General features: G+C 40.7%; 1 protein-coding gene across 6 annotated transcripts in view; it reads right to left on the minus strand.

The window, feature by feature from the left end:
• LOC132098931 (transcription factor SOX-5-like) overlaps positions 1–25499 on the minus strand; it is a 219239-nt gene that overhangs the window by 89886 nt on the left and 103854 nt on the right. For all 6 annotated transcript variants that reach the window (XM_059505235.1, XM_059505234.1, XM_059505232.1 and 3 more), the window contains one exon: positions 14574–14647. In XM_059505235.1, the coding sequence (XP_059361218.1) occupies positions 14574–14599 (26 nt within the window). In that variant the 5' untranslated portion in view covers positions 14600–14647. The remainder of the gene's footprint in view (positions 1–14573; positions 14648–25499) is intronic.

The raw sequence follows: 25499 nt of genomic DNA on the forward strand, positions 1-25499 counted from the left end.
GAAAGTCATACAGGTTTGAAATGACATGAGGGTAAGTTATGACAGAATATTCATTTTTGGGTGATCTATTCCTTTATGGATCTCTACAGCCTATCAACTATCACTCGCTTCCTTTCTTTCTCTCTTTGGCTTGCGCAAGATGTGTGACAAGGTTGTGAAGTGTGTTTATCTGGACTGAGGGAGAGGAAATCTCTGTCTGATGGCTGAGTGGCAGACGAGAGAAACCATTAAGATAGAGTCCTTATCTTCCCTCCTCAGCAAAAGACGCCTTTATACACACGTACGTACACACACACACAGTGAAAATCTGTCTGTTCTCCTCTGCTGCTGTCAGTCATCTGGCAATGGTAAATATCAACATATCACAAAATACACAACAACAGCTTTTCTCAGAGTTTAACATGCAGGTCTATAAGGTGCTCTGTTGTTGTAATTACCTTTTCCTGTTTCACCCACTAGGCAAACCATATTGGCAATATGTAGTGAATGACTAGCCACAAATTTTTGTTACATAAACAACTATTTCATTTTCAACCTGGGTTGCATAAACTACCAATGCGTTGTTAAACAAAAAAGATTAAGATTATGAGAATGATGTTTGAATACTTTAAAAATAAAGTCAGTTATGAGAATACGGTTTAAAATTGTGAGGTTAAATTCCTTGTTTTAAGAATAAAGTCACAATTACCAAAACAGTCGTAGAAATACAAGATTATGATATCAGATTATTATAATATTTTGAGAATACAGTTAATATTTAGAGAGAAAAAAAGTATTGCAAGAAACCACTTTGTTCAGTTATCTTCTATATGAGAAATGGATGTGGATGATAGAATAATAGTTACTTTAGGACAGGATTTAGCAATAAAGAAGTCCTTGGTATTTTAGCACATCAGCACTGAGTTATAATTCGGACACTGCAGTGGTTATGTAGGAAACAATTTATTCAGGAGAAAAATACAGACAGACGTTCAGGAAATTGTCTCTTTTGTGCAATCTGATATAGCAACCAGTGGTATACTCCAAGGATATCGATGGTTACATTTGCGTGCTATTCAAAGAGAATATGTTGTTTCTCAAGAGACTATGAGGATGAAAATCAATGTCTCCAATACTTCAGCCAAGGAGTTGACCACTGCTGCCATTTCTGATTTCTTTATTGCTAAATCTATTCTAAACTAGGATTTGACTAAATCTTCCACATCCATTTCTCAGATAGAAGCTACTGGAACAGTGTTGTGCCTTGCAATCTCGTATTGCTAAGACTTTACTCTTGTATTGATTTGACTTTGTTCTAGTAAATTCTACTTCATTCTGATATAATCAACATAATTTTGATATATTTATTTTCAAATTCAATCTCACAATGTGATCTTATGCTCACCAAGGCTACACTTACAGGTATTTAATCCAAAATACAGTAAAAATAGCAAGCTGAATTTTCAAGAGCTATTACTCCACATATTGACTGTTAATTTTTTGATCTGGTCAGCATTACCGAAGATAATAATGCTGGTGTTATAAAGATTGTTAATGAAATCTATCTTTTTAACATCGATCCCTGGTTTATCCTCTAGTCTGAATGGGGGCTTCTGGGTCTGTAAAGGTTAAAACCCACTGCTTTATGTCAGTGACACTTTCAGACACAGTCTTTTTCTTTTACCAATTCTGGATAAATAAACACATAAATGTACAAGGTAGACATAAATATTAACACAACCAAACATTTGCTTTCTCTGACAGTCCAGTGAGATGTGTCTCTTAAAGCTCTTAGAAGGGAAAGTATATTTACAAAATTATGCTTCATTTCACTTTCAAAGACCAACCCCACACGACTCAGGTGCAACAAAACAATGCATTGCAATGAAGACATCACACCACCACAACTCTGGATTACAGGTACACACAAGACAGTTGTTGTGTTTCACTTTGCTAACAAGGCTGAATCGAGCTCTAACAAACTAAACTACTTTGCCGTGCCAGGCTCGGGGAAGAATAGTGTGAATGAAAGGGAGAGAGAGAAGAGAAAGAAACACCAAGTGTCTTCGCACCATTAGAGCCGCAATGGAGCACTGCAGGAGCTCAAATAATGACGCACGATAATGCCCCCCCAGAACCCATCCATCCATTCTCTCACCCCTACCTCCCTCTGTTCATCTTCTCATTCATCTAGTCTTCCTACCACCAAACAGTCATGTTAGACTATTTTGTTTTTGCTCTTAACCGGCCCACTGACTTAAAACCACTACTTATGGGGCGCTATTTATTAAAAACCTTAAAATGTTTTCTTAAGTTGTAAATTTATATTTTCCCAATCTGACGCTCTGAGTTAAAAAGCAGAAGGTGCCCCCGAACCATCAAAACTTCTAAATGCAAATTATCCTTAGGTTTTCCTTTTAAAACCCCTACTTAGTTAACTTGAAGTGAACTAAAAGTTCAGAAATTGAAATGTGCTTAAGTACATATTATGCTATTAAATTTAGCAAGGATGGATTCAATTAATTAAGTTACAGTAAATACATTTATAATGCTACAAAAAGATTTCCATTACTAAAATATATGCTGTACTTTTCAACTTTCTATTCAACAAAGAATCTTGAAAATAAAAGTAAAATACTGGTTTCCTCAAAAATAATAAACAGCAACTATTTTCAACATTGATAATAATAAGAAATTATTAAATATTGAGCACTAAATCAGCATATTAGAATGATTTCTGAAGAATCATGTGACACTGAAGACTGAAGTAATCAATGCTGAAAATTCAGCTTTGCTTTTTTAAAAATACATAAAATTAATTGTTATAATATTTCACAATATTAGTATTTTTACTGTATTTTTGATAAAACAAATACACCATTGGTAAACAATAGAGACTCCAAAACATGAACAAATTCTTTAAAAAAAACAAAACAGACAATTTAAGTGTTGGGACAGAGTTGGGAGACCGTATACACCTGACAGGTCTCTCCTGGAAAGTCAAGAGCACATGCTCCTACATGGACTCAACACTTCTGTGCCTGTGGCGTAGGGCTGGGCGATATATTTAACGATATGATCATGCACATCTAGTCAGTAAATCTGGTTCCGTGATTCCCGCTAAATCGCCATCACCTGCTTTTGAATGGAGCGGCATTTAACAGACAGAGCCGTAGATCACTGACAAGCTACGCAATATCGCACTCATTATAAAAGGCGATTCATCTTGGATCATGAACACAATATTGCATAGCTTGTCAGTAATCTACGGCTCTGTCTATTAAATGCGAATTAGTGGTAATCACGGAATCGGATTTACTGACTAGATGCGCATGATCATATCGTTAGATATATCGCCCAGCCCTACTGTGAATGAAAGGAAAACAAGAGAGGAAGAGAGCAGCATTGAGAGAGTTCTCTACAGTGGCTTTGTGTAGCTCCTCTTTGAGCGAAGCTCTCAGATCTCCAGCCTGCAGCTACAACACCTCCTCATCCTCTGCCTGCCTTCATGCCTGTACTGATGCTGCCACCACATTCGCCTCTTAACGGTGAACGGTGAAAATATAGTTTATTATTTGTACAGTTAGGTGTCTAACTAAGAATCAACCCAAAGCAAAAATGTATTATTCAGAGGTTTTAGTTTGAGTTTTTTTGGGGGTCTCTTAAGGAATTTCAGGAGGAGACTTGTATGGAAGCTTGTAATTGCAACTGTATTGCAACTTTATCTCTCATGGTGGGACTTTATCTCACGGTTACCTTTTTTATTTTTTTACTTTTAGTTGGAAACTTTCTCAGGAGAAAAAAAACAGAAGCAGGAGACTCCATTTGCTCTCCATGTCATTTCATTGCCATCTAGGAAAATCAATATCTCATTTGTAATTCTCATTTGTAATTTTTCTTTCATCCGGGGATTGAAAGTTATTGTACGGCGGTGGTTTTCTTTTTTGTTTTACATGAAACTCTAATGTTTGCAATGACTGCTTTTGAGAAAACGATTATCTTAGAGAGCAAGAAGGAAAGAGAGGCAGCGGGAGTTCTGAGGGGAACCGCAAACAGATCTTTTTCTTAATCCTGTTCACCTGAAAGCACATCGTCTCGCTTTGCTTTCCCTTCTGCCACCCAGACTCCTCTCCCTCTCTTTCTGCGTAATGCTCCAGCCATGTTTCCACTCTGTGCCCCCATCCCTGTCCATATTGCCAGAACACCCATTCTGCCCCCTCATGCTCCCGCCGGCAAACACTCCACTCTGCCCAACATGGTCCTGTCAACTCCTGAGGACTACAAGCTTAAAGCCCTACACCAGCTCCCCTTTCCAGCCAAACACCTGACAATGCTGACCCTCAGAACGGCAAATCTCCTAGACTACCTAACAGACACATACGGCCAACACTTACCATGCCAAACTGTCAGACATGGTGCCATGTAATCTCATCCAAACATCCTAGATCCTTCCTTACACACACACACACACACACACACACACACACACAAAGAGACTCACACACCATCTTAAACCTGCCAAACATCCAAGACTTTTCCCCCCTCCCAGACTGCCAAATACCCTCAAACACTGCCATCCAGTACTAACTTCCTCCAGAAGGATTCTGGGAATGCAAAGGAGGAAAGTGGAGAAACAAAAGATGGGAGGAAAGAAAGAAAAAACAAAGACAGAAAGCACAATGTTTACAATGTAATTATTACAAAATAAGCAATATTTGTTTAGTACGTATTCATCACAGCACAATATAATTATACACATTCATAGGCATCTCTCTCTCTGTATAGAGTATAACTGACAAATATTCCTGGCAAAAAAACATTTTTTTTTTTTTTTTTAAATATGTACATAATATTATGAATATAATTATTGTATTTCACAACTGATGTATGATTAAATATGATATAATAATTAGACCAAATTATAGTATAACTAACAAGTGTCCCTGGCAAAATAAAATGAAAATAAATAAAATCATACAAAATGTACTTACATAATTGAATAATTTAAATGAATATAATGAATGCAAAATGAAATATATAAAATACATTTACAAATAAATATATCATACAATTTTAAATATAATGCTATTTTTATTATCACAGTTGAAATAAAAAAGGCCCAAATATCAGCGAATTACATGGCCTGCCAATTATATTGGTCACTACTTTTTACCTAACAAATCTTGACCTTAACTAATATATATGGTTTATAAGATTATTGGTCATTATTACCAGCATACAGGACGGTTAAGACTACAAGACATGGTAGTACAGCTAAAGCTAAAAAATGAAGAAGGTGGATGTATATGTGCTTATGTTTGTGTGTTATCATGTCCACTTCCTATGATCCCCCTCTGGCACACAGATGGTTAAGCCCACCCAGCACAGTGCAGGAGGGCGGGGGAGGGGCACACGCACAGGGCACAGGCTACAGATGGCACAGAGGGCATCGCCAAGCAGACTATATGGAACAATGAGGGGAGGGGAGGGGATGTGTGTGCGTTTGGGGTAGACAACATCCTGGTTGCAAACTACGTCTCCAAAAAAAAAAGAAATTGGTATCTCACGGGCACCTAAACCACGGCATGGGTCTCCGAGGGTTTGCCCTGTTTCTTCTGCACCTTCTCTACTGCTTGTAATTTCACTCTTTATTTCTTTCCCATGTCACTTCCTCTCATTGTAGGATCGGTTTCCAATGCCATGCACTCTTTGATATTCAACAATGACTAATTTCCATCTGTTCGCTGATCTCTTCGGACACCACGTTCATAATTACACAGTTTTGATTGTTTCATTAGGAAAGAAAAATACAAGGCTGTTACGTGCCATGAAGAATGTATTATTTTAAAAAAGTGATTTATTTTATAGAGACAAAAATTATATTTTTTTTCCAATTTATGTCTTCTATGGCTTTCTAAAAAAATGTAGAAATGTTGAACAATGTGCTGGTGGCTTTTTTTCATGCAGATACAATGAATGGGGACCAGAGTTTTCAAACTCAAAAAGTGTATGACTCAATCACTAAATGTAAGTCATATTGTATGACAGATCTATGTGATAAACACACTGATCAAAAGGTCAATTCTATTTGTAAACAAATTGCTCAGCTTTTCTGAACTGGATAAACTAAAGCATTGAAAAGATTTTAAATAAAATATTTTTTGTTCACAATATGCCATACCTCTCATGAACATGCCAGTAAGAACTAGTGTAGATATTGAGATTTTTTTCAATTAATGTATTTAAGTCCGATTCTCACGCAATGTTTGTAAACTTCAGAAAATTGTCATTTTTCTGTCATTTTAGAGCTTGACATCATATTCTTAAGTATTCTTAATAAAGAAAATAATACATTTTTGGAACAACATGAAAATGTTTTAGAGAAAACTCAGAATTTGCATTCAAGTGTCGTAGGTTATTAAGAAGTCCCGACTCGGTGAAGTGCAGTAGAATGAAGAGCAGTGTGAAAGGCACCTGTCCATGTCCTATCTCCTCATCCTTTCCTGAGTGTGTATGTAACAGAGAGGCCACGTTTGAGGGAAAATGTCACATGGGCAGGAGTCAAACAATAGCTTGCTCACACAGGTGACATCATGTCATAAACGCTGCCATTAAGAGAGCGGGGCCACAGTTTGGTTGCCATGACGTTAAACAGACCACAGAGAGGATGTGGCACAATAGCCTCCACTGCTCCCACCAAAACAGGTATAATCATTGGGTGTAGAACACAGAACTCTGTCTGGTCAAGTGCATGGTGAGAGCCATCTTGGCTCCAAATTCCAACATTTTGGTTGGCTTTCATATGTAAACTCAAACCATAGCAATTTCCTCACAAAAAAATACCCTCATTTCCTCTGTGAAGACACAAGACAATTTTCATTCAAATCAAGCAGCTATTTTTCAGAGTGAAAGAGTGAATGAATAAACAAATGATTGAGTGAATGTATGAATAATCAGCGACGCTTCAATAATGAGGATATTTCCTGTCAGCTTTCAGTGGCTGAAGAACAGATGTACCACACGCAGCAATTGCGTGCCGTTGGAAACGCATCTGAAAGTTCATCTTGACGGAGGCCCTTTAAAAAACACTTTCTGTTCAGATATTGTTTTATTTTGATTTTTTCACATTTTTTTTGTTGTTCCATGCTCCTTGCTGCACCGCGCGAGAACTGGCCCGAGGAAAAAAGAAAACGGTGAAAATCTTTGGCACTCTGCAAATCTTTGAAGCGATTTGGATAGAGATGACTTACGAAAATTACGAGCGTATCGTCAGACTCCAGTTTGAATGCACATGAAACACAATAGTGGAAATTTTCCTCAAAGAGAAGTATGCAGAAACACAAAAACACTCCCCCACACTAACAAACCCACATACGTACACTAGCCTTACCCTCATTTCCTTGGATTGAAGATGCTTTCATATGAAATGGGAAGAATTTACAAAATCAGGTACAGTTATGAATTATAACATGAAAAGTAAAAATGAATGAACATATATTATATTGTATACATTACTGTTCAAATCATTGGGGACAAGAGGGTGTTTTTTTTTAAGTTTCTTATGCTTACTAGGCCTGCATTTATTTGCTAAAAAATATAGTAAAGACAGTAATATAGTTTTTTTATCTTAATATATTTTGTAATTGAAATTAATTGAAATTGTAATTGAAATTATTTAAAATAAATGTAATTTATTTCTGCGACGGAAAAGATGCATCTTCAGCAGTCTTACACCATTACTACAATCTTCAGGATCCCATGATCCTTCAGAAATCATCCTAATATATTTTGCTGCTCAATAAACAATCCTTATGATCAGTTCTTAAAAAACAGCTGTGCAGCTTTTTGTGGAAACTGTGATACTTTTTTATTTATTTATAAAGTTCTAAAGAACAATATTTATCATCCAAAAGTATTAATTTATAAAAAAGGAAAGAAATAAAGAAAAAAAAGGAAAGAAAAGAAAAAAAGTCCAGATTTTTTAACAGCAGTGTACATGGGAAAATATGTATGTGTTAATAAACTGCCAACACAACACATTACTATTATTACAATGTTCTTTGGAATATATAATTATGATTGGTTAATTGTGACACTGTGCTATGGAATTATATTCCGGACTTTATTCAAAAGGAATTGCAAATTGTATTTGCAATTCCGTTTTCAATTTGTGGACGCATAAAATGTGACAATCCAAATGCAAATCATGCATGACCGTTTGCATTTTCATTTAAGCGAACGCACAATGTCTGCCAAATTTAAAATGTAAATGCAAAGTCCGTTTGCAATTGTGTTTCCCATATCTTACGAGCTATGAGCCTGTCATATTTAAATAGCAATGTTAATTACCACATTTGCCTTTTCACTCTCTCTGCACTGTGCATGTAAACTGCCAAAACTCAAATGGAATCGCAATTCCTTTAGCATTTGAATTTCCAACATCTACACGGAAACCTGTCTATCAAGTGACAGGGGTGGGGCCATTTTATTGGGCGTGTTTGCATTGGGAAGTGACGTCACTCACAGTCGATGGTAATAAAAGAGGCAATTGCTATAATATTTAGTTTAATTTGTAATGACTGTATATATACACATTTGCCTGAACTAAGTACATTTCTGCTGCTATTATTATGTTTAAATGAAAGGAGGCAGTGGTATTTCATATCCTTTTTTGTTTTATTGTAAATATACAGTGAGGAAAATTGCAGTAGTCAAGGCGAGCTGACTGAAGTTATCAAGTACGCTGCTGTTTGCAGAATTACCGGACCTGCGTCCTCGCAGACATCACACTCCCGAGTCGAATGCACAAAGTCTGAACTACCGAGGATGCAAGTCCGAAATCAGCGTACTTTGTATTGAGAAACGCGCGCAGACCTACGTCACCAGTCTATTTGCCTAATCTTCCCGGTGTTACGGTTTAACTGGTTACCGTGTTATCTGGTGACCAACTTCCTGGTTCAGGTCTCTGCTGCAGATGTGCTGCAGTATGATCGCCGTTTCGTGGCTGAAGTAAGTAGGATAAACAAAAAAATAAAGTACGTCTGTGTTGGCGCGGGTTTCGAACACGCGCTAAAAGACGGCGTGCCGCGCCACGAGACGAGAGTCACTAACCACTGAGCTACCGATCTACACCGAATCTGCTCCAGATCTCTGGATTCAAGACAGGACTCTCGGCGGCACATCGTGCAGCTGCTGAATCAAGGAAATGTGACCGTGTTAACGTGTGACCTGTGTTTACCTATTATGAAAATAAACCATAGCAGACCACTGACTACATTTTATGGTTCATGATGTTAAAGAACATTTCATAACGTCTCAGACAACTGTACATTTGTGGCTACTGTGGTTTAATTATAAACACTATCGATAACTCATTTACCATAGTAAAACATGGTACATTTTAGTATGATCGAAGATACAAAAATTCTTCCAGAACAGACTTGTATATGTGCATTCCTAGAAGAGATGAGAAATGGATTCGTGTTCAGCACCACAAAAAGAACAAAGTGTCAATATCAGGAAACATTTTTTTTTAGTAAAGCTTCACAGGATAGAAAAGATGAAGTAATTTTTAAGACACATCCTTAACCTTATTGGTTATTAAGTATTTAGATGACAAAGTCCACACTAATTAATTAATAATTATTTATTACCGTCGACTGTGAGTGACGTCACTTCCCAATGCAAACACGCCCAATAAAATGGCCCCACCTCTGTCACTTGATTGACAGGTTTCCGTGTAGACGTGGGAAATTCTGAAAATTTTGAATATATATATATATATGTTCATGGAATAAGTGAGACAGTCAGCTTATCTCTAAATAAGAAACCTGATCACTGTATGTGTTTATTTTTGCAATAACAACAGGCTGCTTGTACATGTCTTAACTCGTTTAAAAACACGTTTTATATTTAACAATAGCATAAAGTTGTCAGACCAACAGGCTGTCAACAATATCCAAACACAAATAAATAAGTGTATTTCGCTACATTTGTCTAAATTATAATACAGAACAGAAGTTTGAGAGTTTCTGAATATTTGGATGGCACAATGGACATGGCTTTGTCAAGATGCTGTGGAGTCCCAGATCACATGGATTGTGAACACACACACACACATACAGTGGTGTCTTTGTAAGTGAGGGCTGTGTGAGTATGATCTCTATGGATCTCCATTGTGGTGCCCATGGGAGCAGATGTCACTGGCATTCTTTCAATTGTCCCTCTTTCTGTTCAGAGTGCAAAGTGAACACAAGATGGAGAGACAACGTTTTGTGCTCCAACTCTAACTGCTCATCACAATGAACACTTACATGTGATCTGCAATGCTGATTTTTTTCCTCTTCTTCCTTCTCCATTTTCCTCCTCATCACAAACAAAATACTTTTTTTAATTAATTTTTTTTACTTTTAACAGTCTCTTCTCTTTCACTGTACAAGCTCACTGTCTATGGGGCTGGTGTACGCAGGGAGTCCCTGAGCTGTGTCTACAGTCAGGCGAGGTTAATTCATTAAGTGCTTTTCAGCCCAGAGGGGGATTTAGGGACACATCTTAAGGTTTTGTGTGACAGGGTCACAACCTATGGTAACCTCTGCCTGTCACAACACACAACGAAAGTGAAAGTGAAGTGACATTCGGCCAAGTATGGTGACCCATACTCAGAATTTGTGCTCTGCATTTAACCCATCCGAAGTGCACACACACAGAGCAGTGAACACACACACACACTGTGAACACACACCCGGAGCAGTGGGCAGCCATTTTTTATGCTGCGGCGCCCGGGGAGCAGTTGGGGGTTCGGTGCCTTGGTCAAGGGCACCTAAGTCGTGGACAACACAACCCCATTCCCCTGCCTTTAAATCAACATACTGTACACTAGAGATAGACTCGTGCACCAGAGTACTCAAAAACAAGGCATATATAAACCAGTACTCAAGAAGTAGCATGTGTCGAGAATCCAAGTCATCAGATGATTTATCTATTGAGTTGTCAATTAGTTAGATGATTTATCTGTCGTATACTTGACTAGTCGAATGATTTATATGATTGAGTAATCAAATGATTTACCTGTCAAGAAGTCAGATTATTTATTGGATGAATGACACTAGTTGAGTTCATGGGTACTGAAATCTGTCAAGGACTCGATTGATTTCTCTGTTAAGTTCGCAAGTAGTCGGATGGCTCACGGTCATGTTCTTGAGTACTCGGATGATTTAACTGTTGAGTTCTCAAATGGACAGAGCTTTATTTGTCAAGTAGTTGAATGATTCATGTCTGTCGAGCTCAGAAATAATTCAGTCAAATGATTTATCTGTCACTAAGTCAAATGATTTATCTGTCCAGTACTCGATTAGTCAGAGGATTTACCTTTCCAGTATGTGAATAGTTGGATGATTTATATCTGTCAAGTAGTCGAATGTTTTACCTGTCAAATTGTTTGATGATATATTTGTCAAGTACTCGAGTAGTTGGATAATCTTTTATCGGTCAAGTTGAAAAAAAAAAAGAAACCACAATGGCCATCTCTAATACAGACACTTAAGAGATTTTAGAAGTCACGCTATCTGAAAAATCATGGGAATGCCAAGAAGCAAGGAAACTGAAGAGTGAAAAGATGAGGGGATGAAGATTTGAAGGAGAAGTAGTAGAGGTGGCAGGGGGGCCCAAAACAGGAGAGCGGCAGAGAAGGTTAGACAGAATTGGGCATTGTTAAAGCAAGAACACCACGTTCTGTTGATCCGAACTGATCCAAAGAAACAAAACCTCATTGTTCCTCGCAGATGGAAGTGAGTGTCGTCAAGGTAACCAGATTAATCTCCCCTTTCTGTGGTTCCTCCGGTGGAGAGTGCTAATCGGCGGGCTTCTTTCACGCTAAAGCTAGCCTCAAAGCCCGGCCTCTAACTAGCCCTCTAATTAGCTGCAATTACAATGAAGACAACATGATGAGATAATACAAATTTGCAAAATAATGACATACCACGACAAAATATTCCTCCTACTAAGCAGCGGGTTTGTTCTCTCTCCCTCTCTCCCTTTCTCCCCGGAGCCACAATGAGCCGGGGCCCTCCTAAAGCTGCCCGGCAGGATGGTGCTGCATTATCAGACACAGAGACTCATTGTCAGCCTGCTGTTTTCTTCAATCACCAGTCCATTGTCTGGCGTCTTAAATAAAAACGACTCAAATACAAGCACACATAATGATCTCCTTCTCACCAGCATACAGAGCAGCGCGGACAGCACTACACATCAAACGCACACTTTCTCACACACACACACACACACACTGGTCTTGATGGACTCGGGGCCCAGAAACACACAAAAAGGTGTTTCAACACAATTGGTGTGAGAGAAAGCAGGATAGAATTTATGGGGGAAAAAACTAAAGAAAATGACCAAATGAAAAAGAGAGGTTGAAATGAAGAGATGAAAAGAACGGTTTGTATATAAAAGAATGATAGGAAAAGCAGACCAGAAAAAAGGAAGGAAGGGGGAGAGATGAGTCCGTAGGAGAAATGAGTGTTGGGACAGACTGTTTGTTTTCATGTGGTTAGATCAAATTAAACAGCCCTCAGTCAGCTAGACAACATGCACTTACGACATCAAATAAGACAGATACAGAGAGAATGACTGCTGATAGGATATAATAGAGTGAGAAAGGGTGTAAAAACAGACACAGATATGGAAAGATATGAAGGAGGGTTCCGATACGATGTCATTTCGGACCCCCAAATATGATTATCCCCTTCGTGACAAACATACATTATAGATGCAACAACAACAACTATTCTTTAACTCAATCTATGTGGTAATTAGCATCCCCTACAAAACTAAATGTAGATTTGTTATAAAAAAATATAACAATTAATGCAATTAGCACATTAACTTTGCCAGCCCTGCATTTATGTATTTTTGTAAGTGTCACTTCACATACTACGTACAGATCTGACCTGTATTGAGACTCACTTACACACTACATGCGCTCTATAGAAGAAAAACAAACATGACTTTAGCAGCCACCCTGATGATAATATGATGTCTTAAGTTATTTAAAAGTCCAAATCAGCCCACACTGTTAACCTCAGCAGACCTGTTAAATAATTTCACGCAATGTCACACTGCATCTCTCTCTCCAGCCCATGAGGACGAGCCATTTTTAATTTCCAATCACTGAGTGTTACGCCCAATTTCTACAACAGATTTGCTGACCTAAAGCCCTGATCAGAGTTCAGCGTGTATGTGTCATTGAGCACTATAGAGACGAGGGCAGCCAAAGCAAAGACTTTACCCTTAGAAGCAGTTATGAAAAGACCCTCATCAGAGACAGACTGTTTGAAGTCTACTCCTCGTCATTAACCCAACCTGCATTCATTAACACGAACACAGCAGCTGTACTCAAAAGATGTCGCTCCCCTGATTCCTTTTTCCTGTTGTTTTTCCTGCAACACCTTATTAAGGATTGCTCTCCTTGAAACAAATAATTATTTCAGACTCATTAAAAGAAAAAGATGAATAATGACACTGGGAACACTGGAGATTCTCTCTCTTTCTTAAACAGAGATTTTTTTGAGTAAACACAAACTCAGCACGTAATGAGCAGAGACAAATAAAAGCTGAGACACCTGAACGTGAGCCCAGACTGGATATTAATTTCAGCATTTCGGCGAGCTGATGTTTTTTATTCTTGTTCATAAAAGTGATATTTCATTCATTTGTTATAAAACAACGGAGACATTAACTTTGAAAGATATTTGATTTTTTTTTAGCAGACTGATTTAATTTAAAAAAATGTAAACGTTAAAGAGCATTCTGTCACAGATCTGTAATTTTCAAATGATTAACGACATAAAATATGAAAACATCTTTTCCTTTACTTTAGATACATCCATACACTGTGTGTGTGTGTGTGTGTTTGTGTGTGTAACAGCTAGTTTCTGTAAAGACACATTCCTTTAAAATCTTGGCTACAAACAAGCTCTTGAATAGCTTTTACTGCGAAGGGAAAAAACATATTCTACGGTTCACTGAATACACTTTGACCACTGGTGACAATAGCGGGGCATCTTATCACAATTTTATGGGGTAAGCTGACACAATGAATCCTACTATGAAGCGTAGGATTTTCAGCTTAACTTAAATTAATAGAAAATGGTAAATATAATGTATAAAAATATAAAACCATTGACTTGGCCAACGAATATTGTAACAACTACAAACAATAAATAAATTAAAAAAAGCAAACATGTGACAACTTCTTTGTTTACCTAACAGCTATTGAATCAAAATCTAAAATAAATAAAAAAAGAAAAAAGAAAAAGGTCTGTGAGATGTTTAAAATCACAAAACAAAATTGACAACTTGTCTGTTTACCTGATTACTTAAAAAAAGTAAAATACAAAAATAAATCTGATGTGGTGTGAAGCTCCATGAGATGCTAGAGAAAACATGTATAAATTCACTTAACTGAGATATAATTCCCATGTGGCAGTAAGCCCCAGTTTCCCGTGTAGGGTGCAGATATGAGATGTGTCAGATCAGTAGGTTTGTTGTAAAAATCCCCAAAGTGACCAGGAGGTCACTGGACCTGGGGTTCTTACCTGTCTTCAGCGTCACTTGTCTTCATTCCTCCTGTAAAGAGCGTGAATGTGTGGTGGGATCACTCTGCAACAGTCTGCAACATACAATCATTTCAGAATTCAGGTTAGTGTGCATAGTGTACAATTTTACCGTGTGTTACAGGAACGCCAATGCAATTACCAGATGGCATTGAGATTTCACAACAAATTCAAAGAAAAAAGCCAAAAGAATCATCTTAAATTTTACTTAATAAATGTAAATAACATTGATGATAGTAAAAAAAACTGAGTATTTGTCTGTCAGTGTTAATAGAGTTTGGACCATATTTGGCTTCTGTCGTCATGTATGTTAATTTAGTTGCTTTTTGACAGTTTTTGAGCAGCAGCACGTAAGTCATTTCACAGGTGCTCAGTTGCTTTGAGATTTGACTGGTCCACTCCAAGACAATAACCATAATGGTTTCAAGCCACTCCACTCTGACTACTGCAGGATGTTACAGGTCATTGTCTTGTTGGAATCTAAATCATTTTCCAGGGCCCAGCACCTGTCCAGATTTCAGCAAGTTTGCCTCAAGGGTTTATCTGGACTTAGCTCCATCCATTTCCCCACTCCATCCTTAGGAGTTTTCCAGTTCCTGCAAAGGTTTTTTGTTTGCCACCCTTTTGTCAGAGAGACTGATGAACTGGTTATCTATTGCATTTTCTATACTCTCTATTTCTCTCTCTCTCTTTGACTTTTAAATGCTAAAATAATCAGAATCAGTTATTCCAGAGAGAGTGTAAAAATAAATTAAATGATCTTTGGTGTTTTGCATAAAAAAAAAACACATTTGTATTTTTATTATTTACATTTATTATTTATTTATTAAAAAATTAAAAAATATGACTGTTTGTAAAATTGTTATAACATGATATATATATATAATTTTTTATAAAATCTATCAGAAATAAATGAGAATATAATGCATGGCATTTTGAGTACCTACACATTATGGTTTGTAATGATACAACAAAAAAATATTCAGTATGGAAACCGGCATATATTATGCATATATTTACAGCTACATTTTTGTACACAGCCTTTTTTCAGAGAGCCATGTAATAATAATATAAATACATATTTAAAAAATATATCTAACAAATATATCTAAATATACAATATGTGTGTGTGTGTGTGTGTGTAGGGGATAACTTTAGGCCATATGTATGTATGTATGTAAGTGTGTAAGAGGGAACAAGAGAAAGAGATGAAAGAAATGATGTGCAGGACCCATAATGAGACTGCAGTGTGATTAATACTGACACTGTGAGCTGTCTCTAATTACTCTAATTCAATCAGCCCTGTTCTACACACACTCTCACACACAGATAACACAGTTACATAAGTGCACATCTACAAAACTCTCTCGCTCTCTCAAATAAAGATGTACGCTCTCAGACAGAGGCTGCTGCAGCTTGTTCTTTTAAATGGGAGCTGAAACATCTGGACTGACCACGACTGGCTGCACTGAGACGCAGTCAACCGTTTCAAACTGCATCCAAACGGTTACTGAGAGAACAGAACTACAAAATCTAAACCGGTAGTGGTTGCAAACCTCCCTAGAGTCAGTCCATACAGGAAGTTACAGGACAAGAAGAGGCCTGTATAAAGGAGTGTGTATGTGCGATAGCATTGGGTTACCCCCGCGGTGTGTGTTTGAGCATCTCCCTTGACTCGCTGGTGAAAAATCACTGCGTTGCTCTGAAGAGAAATCTCCCTCCTGTCGTAATTAGCTGCGCTGCTTGACTGACGACCTCGTTAACGAGTGGCATCATGCGATTCAATTTCTCGTTTTTTTTTTTTTGTGCAGGAATCTGAAAGGATGTTGCTGCTAATTATCATAATTAAGACAGCTGATTTGTTCACTTGTACATGGGGAAGGATGGCTTTAATTAACCGACCGGTTCTGGAATAGATTTGGACTTGACACTTGAGCCTGACACTGTTTACTCTGTGCGGTTTACACAGCAAACGAGTCCGATAAAGTGGTTTAAGTGTTTTTCTGCTCTCTCTCTCCCGCTGATATGCAAACACACAGCCACACGAGTTAAAGGATAATCTGTATTTGTAAGAAACAGATACAAAGATAAGTTCCCTGTCATTTTGTGTGCAACGAGCCCTCGATTGAGCTGACAGAGGAACTTAAAAAAATAACAAAATCAAGATTCTTAAAGGGACAGTACACCTGAAAAAGAGAAATTGTATGATTTAATCACCCTCATGATGTGACGCCATTTGACAATGACATTAAGGAGCTTTCGCTCTTGCATGTAACCTACTGTAATATGGCAAATTTGAATGTGCACAATCCCAAATGAGATTTGAGGGCTTTTACATTTCTATTTACCTTTAACATTTTTTTTTAGTTTTATTATTGTAAATTAAATTTCAAGGCAACATCTTAGCTTTTCATTTTAATATTTTAACTTTTTTGAATCTAATATTTCTTTTATTTGATGTCATCTTTATTTTAATTCACACTTTGTCTTTTTAACAATTAAAACATTGCTTCTTAGTCCTTTTAGTATCCCAATTTTTATTTTTGGGTGAACTTTAACCAAAATAATAATAATAATAATAATAATAATGAAAACACACTACACCTTTTAGTTTGGGGTCCCCATGTATACAAAATGGCAATGTTGGCCTGTATATATAGACATACATATGTGTATGTCTAAGGTGAGAACAGTTAGTAAGTGGGATGATAAGTTTTAGACATTGCTGGGTGAAAGGCCCTTTGTTGAAGAGAAAAGGGGTTGTGATGAAGGGGGGTTAGTCAAGCAGGATAATGCACTTCATTGTGTTTTGTGGAGGAATGTGCAGAGGTATGGTTCAAATCAATGCCCTGCACACTGCCATTGTGCCGCCCTTGCAGCCCTTGCTACCTTGACGACCCCCTGCCGGAATCAACATGCTCCGCCCTTGAGCCTGCACTTGAAGGAAGAAAGCGATTAAACTGGACCTGAGGGTAATCTCTCTGTTTGTGTTTGACTGTGTGTTAGAGTGTGCGAGGCTTGATGTATAATAAGGAGCAGACGTATGATGGGGCCCAGCTCTAGTCTGCCATGACTTGGCCTTAATTAGAATAGACACAAACGGTGGGGTAGTAAATTAGTACTGTAACCATGCACAAGTCACTCCAAACCAGAAGCACACACAAACGCACTCATCAGAGAAGGACTTCAAGGGTCAAAGGGCACTGACTGACAGACGAAAAATACCACAGGAGGCCCAAAGTCAAACCTTTAAACAGACTGAGACACAATACACACATTGAGCTGTATCCCATCTATATCGATTCACTGCCCTCTTTCTTAAATACCAGATTTTACACCCCAGAGGCAGAAGTTTTTATTAATAAGTGGGGCCCGGGACAATGTGAGAGAGTGTTGGGGCTGTTCTGCATTGACATACTTACATTTGTTGATATTGTCTTTTTATATCTCACAAAATTTTTTTTATGTGATTTATTGAATATTGAGCTTTGGAAATATGCTATACACATTACTGTAAACATTATTATTCAATTGTTTTAGTCCAGTTTTAGGTTTATTCATTGAATTTTTTAGTTCAGGAAAAGTCACATGACTTTTGATGTGCATGTAGAAATTTATTCCGTCAATGCCAGGATGCAATTTTTTTTAATCCCCATGTTAATTTGTTCAAAATTACTATAAAATGCAATTCATACATGTGACGATCTCTTTTATGATGAGAATATTTTTAATCTTCTTAATTAAATTTAAAAACAATATATTTTTATATTCACAAAATAAAAAAATAGCAGAAAAAAAATTAAAATTATAACAGAAGATTATTCAAAAGAAAGCATGATTGACTAGTTTGGTATAACCTTTTATTAAAATCTATTTGATTAAGAAAATAAGAAGAATAAAACTGCTTATTATTTGAATAACTTTTGTTCACCAATTTAAAATCATATGGTCAACCAACATGCACAACATAAAAACAATAACTATAAGAAAGGGCTTCAAAAAAGTAAGAATGTCTTTTTTTGAGAGGACAAATGAAAATGAGAACTACTAGTCTGATGGACTATCTAAATAAGACCTTCCTGTTAAGGCCTGCACACACATCTAACCCACACACTAACACACAGACACACTCACCTGTCTGTGTGGTGTGTGAGGTAACTGGATGTGTGTAAATGGTGGGGTTGAGGGGAATGCAGGATTGACTATATTTAATTAGTGTCAGTAGATGTGTCCCGCTGGAGATCTCTAATTAGACTTTTACATGCTGATGTAATTACCTGAGAGTGCTGAATGCGTTTCATTTAATACAGCCCTCCCATTTCTAAACAGCCATTTTGCGCAGGTAATGTGCTCAACCTGTCTGTTTCTGAATATAGGGCCCTTTGATGCGGCTCCTTCGAGAGCCACTCAGCTCTGTCTAGCCACATGGCCTTGTAGAACAGCACGACATTGAGGCCAGCCTTGTACAAACAAGACACTGTGGTACGGACACATAACTGAGAACAAGTCCTGACTGTGTATACAGGTCTGTCTTTGTGACAGAGTGGAAGGGCCTACGGCACAGCTCCGCAAGGAAGCCTATCCCAGTCCCCCAGATAAAGAGCCCTCTACTTAAACTCCACAAGAGGACTTACTGTATCTTGATTTCCAAATGTTAAAGTGATAGATCACTTGAAATTGAAAATTTTATGATCATTTACTTATGCAATTTTAAAGGTGCAACATGAAAAAAAAAAAGAAATTGGCCAAAACTACTTCTTTAGTGTTCAAATGATAAAAGAGAGTCAAACGGGTTTGAAAAGACATTATGTTGAGAAAATGATGACAGAATTGTAATTTTTCAAGTCAACTGCCCATCAACAACTCATAACAGGCTTCTTAGCGATGGTTTTAGGATGCAGGGGTGGCTCATTTTCTGAGACATAAATATTCAATTGAGACTGTTTTGTATGAGAGCACGGCACCTCCATACAATTCTGGTAATCTGCTTGGTAACAATGGCCATTGTGAAAGACTCCTTATGCATACAATTGAAATGAGTCGAAATTGGAACGTCTTCCATTTGCAACGTTGATTTGGAGGCAAACCAAATAATACCCACACAGAAGAGTGTTTAGTGTGGAGGGGCTGCCACAACTCGACATCTCACACCAGTCTGCCATTATTGCAGCACTTTTCACAGCGGTTGTGGGCCCTTGCGGCTCATCGCTCACTCAGACCACAGCAGTGCCCCGGCCCCTAACAGAAGCGGCACAGCCATGCGGCATAATTTAAAGGTTCGTTTTAATTGATTTCTTCCCTGAGAACATGTTTTCCGCCTCAATACAACCCTTTCTTTTCCTGGCCGTAACACACTCTCCGACTGGTTTTTATGTGTGCAATTTTCTCCCCTTCCTTCTCCCCTCTACTTTATTCCAGTTCAGTCGAAAGTGCATTAGCTTCCAAACAGAGTAATGTTGGTTCGATTGTGAATCGATTTGACTCACCTCCCCACCAGCCCCTCCACTTGAGGGTAAGAAAGGCTAAAGGGAGGGAGAATTGTTTGTAAACAGGGCCTTGGCAACCGCTGCCTCTCTGACATTGGAGCGGAACGCTCAGAAGAATGGTCTGTTTTCTTTATTATATTTCAAAGTGTATAAATGTCCTAATATTACTCACACAAACACATAAACCCAAGCCACCAACAACAACCAACAACATCATCAGAGTGCTGGGTGTTTTAACCACGCATCACTTTGTTTTTATATTAATCTAATTGGATGATTCTGAAAGAATACTTTGCTGTTGCTGTAGTAACGAACACAACTTTCACCTGCATTTGATTGACAGATAAACCACATGCTCTTATTTCAGTGTTTTTTATTTTGTGGATATTTATATATAACAGTCGGCAGCGCATAACGCTCACGAACTCAGAGTTCCCCTCAGGGCCCTGATTCGACTATACCGACAGCAGCCTTGCTTGCAAGGCGGGAACCTCCAGGTTATAGAACCTGATAAATGTAGACGGCGAGGCCCAACCTGCCGCCATACATATCTCCTGCAAGGAGATCCCAGTAGACCACGCCCACGACGAGGCGACGCCCCTTGTGGAGTGTGCTCTGACGCCCAGCGGGCACTGAAGGCCCCTGGCAGCGCAAGCTAACGCTATAGCGTCAACTATCCATCTGGATAGAGTCTGTCTTGAAAAAGCCATTCCCTTGGAACGTCCACCGGACGAGACAAACAGCTGCTCAGTCTGTCGAAAAGCAGCAGAGCTAGACACATAAGCTCTTAAAACCCTGACAGGGCAAAGAAGACTCGAGTCTCTATCCTCTCCTGACACCGGCAGGGCAGACAGGGCAATAACCTGAGCCCGAAACGGCATGTTGAGGGATTTCGGCACATAACCGTGCCTAGGTTTGAGTATGACCTTTGAGTCATTAGGCCCAAACTCCAAGCAAGACTGGCTCACCGAGAGCGCGTGCAGATCACCCACACGCTTCACTGAAGCGAGAGCCAACAAGAATACTGTCTTGAACGACAGATGCTGAAGGCTAATTGATTGGATAGGCTCAAAAGGGGGACCCTTCATGGCCTCCAAAACCGCCGCGAGGTCCCACATAGGGACTGACGGAGGTCTGGGAGGATTCAGCCTCCTAGCTCCTCTAAGGAAGCGGATGACCAAATCATTCCTTCCTATTGACTGACCGAGCGCGGTTTCAGAAAACGCTGCGATGGCCGCAACATAAACTTTGAGCGTGGATGGGGCTCTGCCCTTATCCAACAGCTCCTGTAGGAAGGAGAGAACCTCCGTCACCTCACAACTAAGGGGTGAACATCCTCAAACTGTGCACCAGCTGGAGAACACCAACCATTTCGAGGCATACAGACGTCGTGTCGACGGAGCTCTATCCTGAGTGATGGTATTTAGCACTCCCACTGCGAGATCAGCGGGTAACCGTTGAGCGCCCACACATGGAGGGACCACAACTCCGGTTGAGGGTGCCAAATCGAAGCCTTCGTTCTTGTAAAAGAACGCGGGGCAGTGAGCGTTTTCGTGGGACGCGAAGAGGTCCACCTCCGCCCTGCCAAATCTCTCCCACAACAGCCGGGCTGTTTGTGGGTGTAGAGACCATTCGCCCGTAGAAACATTGCCTCTGGACAGCCTGTCTGGACCCAGATTCTGTAGCCCAGGCACATGCACTGCCCTCAGCGAACGCACGTTGCGCTGAGCCCAAACCAGGAGGCGTTCCGCCAGCCTGTACAGGTTTCGGGACCCGAGACCGCCCTGGCGATTTATGTAGGACACCACAGACATGTTGTCCGAACGGACTAAGACGTAGTGGTCCTTGACTTGGGGACAAAAGCACATCAGCGCGTTCTCCATTGCCAGCATTTCCAGACAGTTGATATGATGGAGCTTTTCCCGTTCTGACCACAGGCCAAAGGACGGTCTGCCCTCGAGCAGCGCTCCCCATCCCGAAGTGGAGGCGTCCGTCGACACCATCTTCACATTCGGGGAAGTCCCCAGGCTTACACCTGATTGGTACCAGCCATTTCCTGTCCAGGGTTTCAGGGCTGTGACACAGCTCTGATTGACCTTGAGACGCAGTCGGCCAGACACCCAAGCTCTGCGCGGCACTCGCGCCTTCAGCCAGAGCTGCAGGGGGTGCATGCGGAGCAGGCCCAGCTGCAGAACCGGAGATGCTGAGGCCATGAGGCCCAGCACCTTCTGACAGTGTTTGAGCGAAACGGTCGCGCCGCAGCGGAAAGAACTCGCTGCGCGCTGAATGCCCAATGCGCCGAATGGCAGGACTGTAAACTGGTATGCCTGGCCCTCGAAGGCGAATCTCAAATATCGCCTGTGACTTGACGCTATCTGTACTTGAAAATACGCGTCCTTCAGATCTATTGACATGAACCAGTCCCCTCTGCGAATCTGCGCGAGGAGCTTCCTGGTCGTAAACATTCTGAAACTGCGTTTCATCAATGCCTTGTTCAGCTGTCTTAGATCCAGTATTGGCCTGAGACCCCCGTCTCTCTTGGGCACCAGAAAGTATCTGCTGTACAGCCCCCCCCTCGCTTTGAGCTCGAGACACAGGCTCTACAGCCCCTTTGCTCAACAGTTTTGATATTTCGGCCCAAAGTTTGTGTGCTACTTCTGTTTTGACCGTGGTTTCGACGCCTGTGGCATTTGAGGCGGGGAGCGCGCTGATCACAGCGGGCAGATCGCTCGTCCTCGACCCCATCCCGGTGCTTAACCGATTGGGGGAGGGCTGAGCGGGTCCCGTGGGACTCGTGATGTCTGCGAGTAACTGTGGGCTGCAAGCGTGCACATTTACCACTTTCGACTCGCTGTCTGCCTGGGCAGAGCGTACGTGCATGGGTTTCGCTTTTACAGAAACCACGCGCCGTGTGTGACATAGTGTATGTGGGCACTGAGGAGTGGGCACGTTTACTATGTGGCGCGCGTGACCGATCTGAGTCGATCTTATGTGCGTGAGCCCTGTGTGCAGGGCTGTGCTTACCTGTGGAGATGGGCACTGAGGAGTGGGCATCGTCACTACATTTATAGCACCATCGGCCGTGGCCGGACGAACGTGCACGGGTTTCATTTTTACAGAAACCACATGAAGCGTATGACAGTGATTGTGGGCACTGAGGAGTGGGCACGTTTACTATGTAGTGCGCGCGATAACGGTGATAACGGTTTCTGTGTGCAGGCAAGCGGGCAACCGCACAGGCTTGCGCATTGCAAAAGACGATGAAACAGTCACAATCCCTGGAACTGAAACAGCGGCGCACTTGGGTGAGAGCTCGGCCACAGCGGAACACGTACACCTGCGCTTCGATGAAGCAGCCATCATGAGTAGTGCAGACGCAGCGTCATGCAGCAGGCTTTAGATGGCAACACTGCTTTCGTCCGCCGTCGAGCAGAGGGCGGACAAATGTGCGTCGCTATCGCCTGTTCCATCGGCGGAAGTGACTGGTAGTTCCTGTTTTTAGCATCATCCAGTGTGAAAAATGCTAGTGGGACAGACGAACGAGTTCGCGCTGAATATGGAGCGTTCCAAGCCTTTGCCACCTCTTCGTGAAGCTCAGGAAGAAATGATGCGGGCTTTGAGAAGTACGCTTATCCGAAAGGAAAATACCATCCAGCCGGAAACGAGAGGGGGGGCGCTGGTGCAGACCATGCGCGGCCGAGACTCGTCACGGCCAGCGCGAGCACTCGCCCCGGCTCCTTCTCGATGTCAGCTCGTCTGCTGGGCTTCTGAGCAGAAGGCGCGAGATCCTCAGAGCTCGCCCAGCCCTCACTGCCCGAAGCTAGCAGAGAGCGCGTGTCCTCTTCCCCCGACGCGGCCCTGAGATCGACTTCCTCGGACGACGCACCGGCAAACAGCGGGCGCTGCCCATCGGGAAACGATGCAGGGGAGGCCGGTGAAGCAGGACGAACCGGCGAGCTCGGTTGAGCTGAAGACGGTTCCGGAATCCGCTGGAAGCGCCGCTTTTACGGCGCCTCAGCGCAGCGGAGAATGCAGGCTCAGAGAAAAAGGCCAGGCGAGTCCTCAGAGTCACCATGGCAACAGCTTGCAGTGAGGGCATCCGCCGTCAGCGAGCGCAAGCGCTGCATGATCTTCACCCAGGCAGGAGACACAGATGACGTACCGGTCTCCCTCGCTGAATGGGGCTCTGACGAGCCGCAGGAAGGCATCTTAAAAAAGACGCAAGCTCTTTCATTTCTCTTTTATTCCTTTCATGAAAATGCATTATTTGTCCAAGGAACACACAATTCAATATGAATTTTTCCTTTACATTTCCATGATCAGAAAGGAGCAGATGGAAGAATAATATTCTTATATTTATCTGCCCCCTTACTGCCCCACTTTTACGAGTGTGTGTCGCAAGGCGAACACACACACACACATAAAGAACAGAATTGAAAGGATATAGGCGCCGGGCAGCGCCGCAGGAACGGCGGCGAAGGCCAGCAGCTTCAGAATGGCTCGTCCCGCTGATATGCTTCTGTGAGTCAGCCTTTTCGAGCTCCTTTTATAGGTTGGGCCACACCCGTTTCAGCGGGAAGTGGCAAGAAGGGCGCGAATCGCTCTTATTGGTCTGATGTTGCATCAGCCTGCGCTCGATAGGCTGTGCAGTTGCCGCAGAACAAGCCAATGAGCGAACAAGCCGTCTCGCCTATGGCTGTGTACTGCTGCAAATGCGCTTTACAAAAATACAAAATTAAGGATAATTTTTTGCTTCAGTATTTCGTGAAAAGAGACTTTTCCTGTAGCGTCTTAGCTAAGACGCAGTACGAGAGAGCTCTCGTAAGAGACCGTTCTTACTCCACCAATGTATTAAATGTGTGTTCTTGAAAGCATGCAGTTCTTACTTTATTTCCTTTAACTTCTTAGGTAATATCGATGGTATGACGTTTCGGATGAGTCCGAAATGACAAAACATACACGGGGTAACATACATAACACATAACATACAACAGGGTTGTTGGACAGTTTGGACAGTGTCGCTGTTGGACAGTGCTTTCTCTACTTCCTGTTGGCCTTCTGTAGCTAATCGTAGCTCCGTGTAGCTGTTTTTATTTTATTTTTTCTCTAGAATCTTTATCTTACTATCACTCTCTGTTTTTTAAAGTGATAAAATATAACTTAATTCACACCCTATTTCTGGTATTATTGATCAATCTTATCAGATTAACTTTGATCGTTCACTTTTATTTTATATCCGTGAGTGCAGTACACCTGCAAAGCGTTAGCACTCGTTAGCTTGTCATTAACGTTTTCATTCGAATCTATCGCCGTTTTCTTTTCTCCTCTCCTCTCTCTCGCTCCAGTTTTTCACAAGTTCATCAAACAACCGCAGTAAGAATATTTCATCAAGTATGGTGAGTAATGGCTTCTCCTGCTATTG

The sequence above is a fragment of the Carassius carassius genome, chromosome 22 (assembly GCF_963082965.1).
Source record: "Carassius carassius chromosome 22, fCarCar2.1, whole genome shotgun sequence".
NCBI lineage: Eukaryota > Metazoa > Chordata > Actinopteri > Cypriniformes > Cyprinidae > Carassius > Carassius carassius.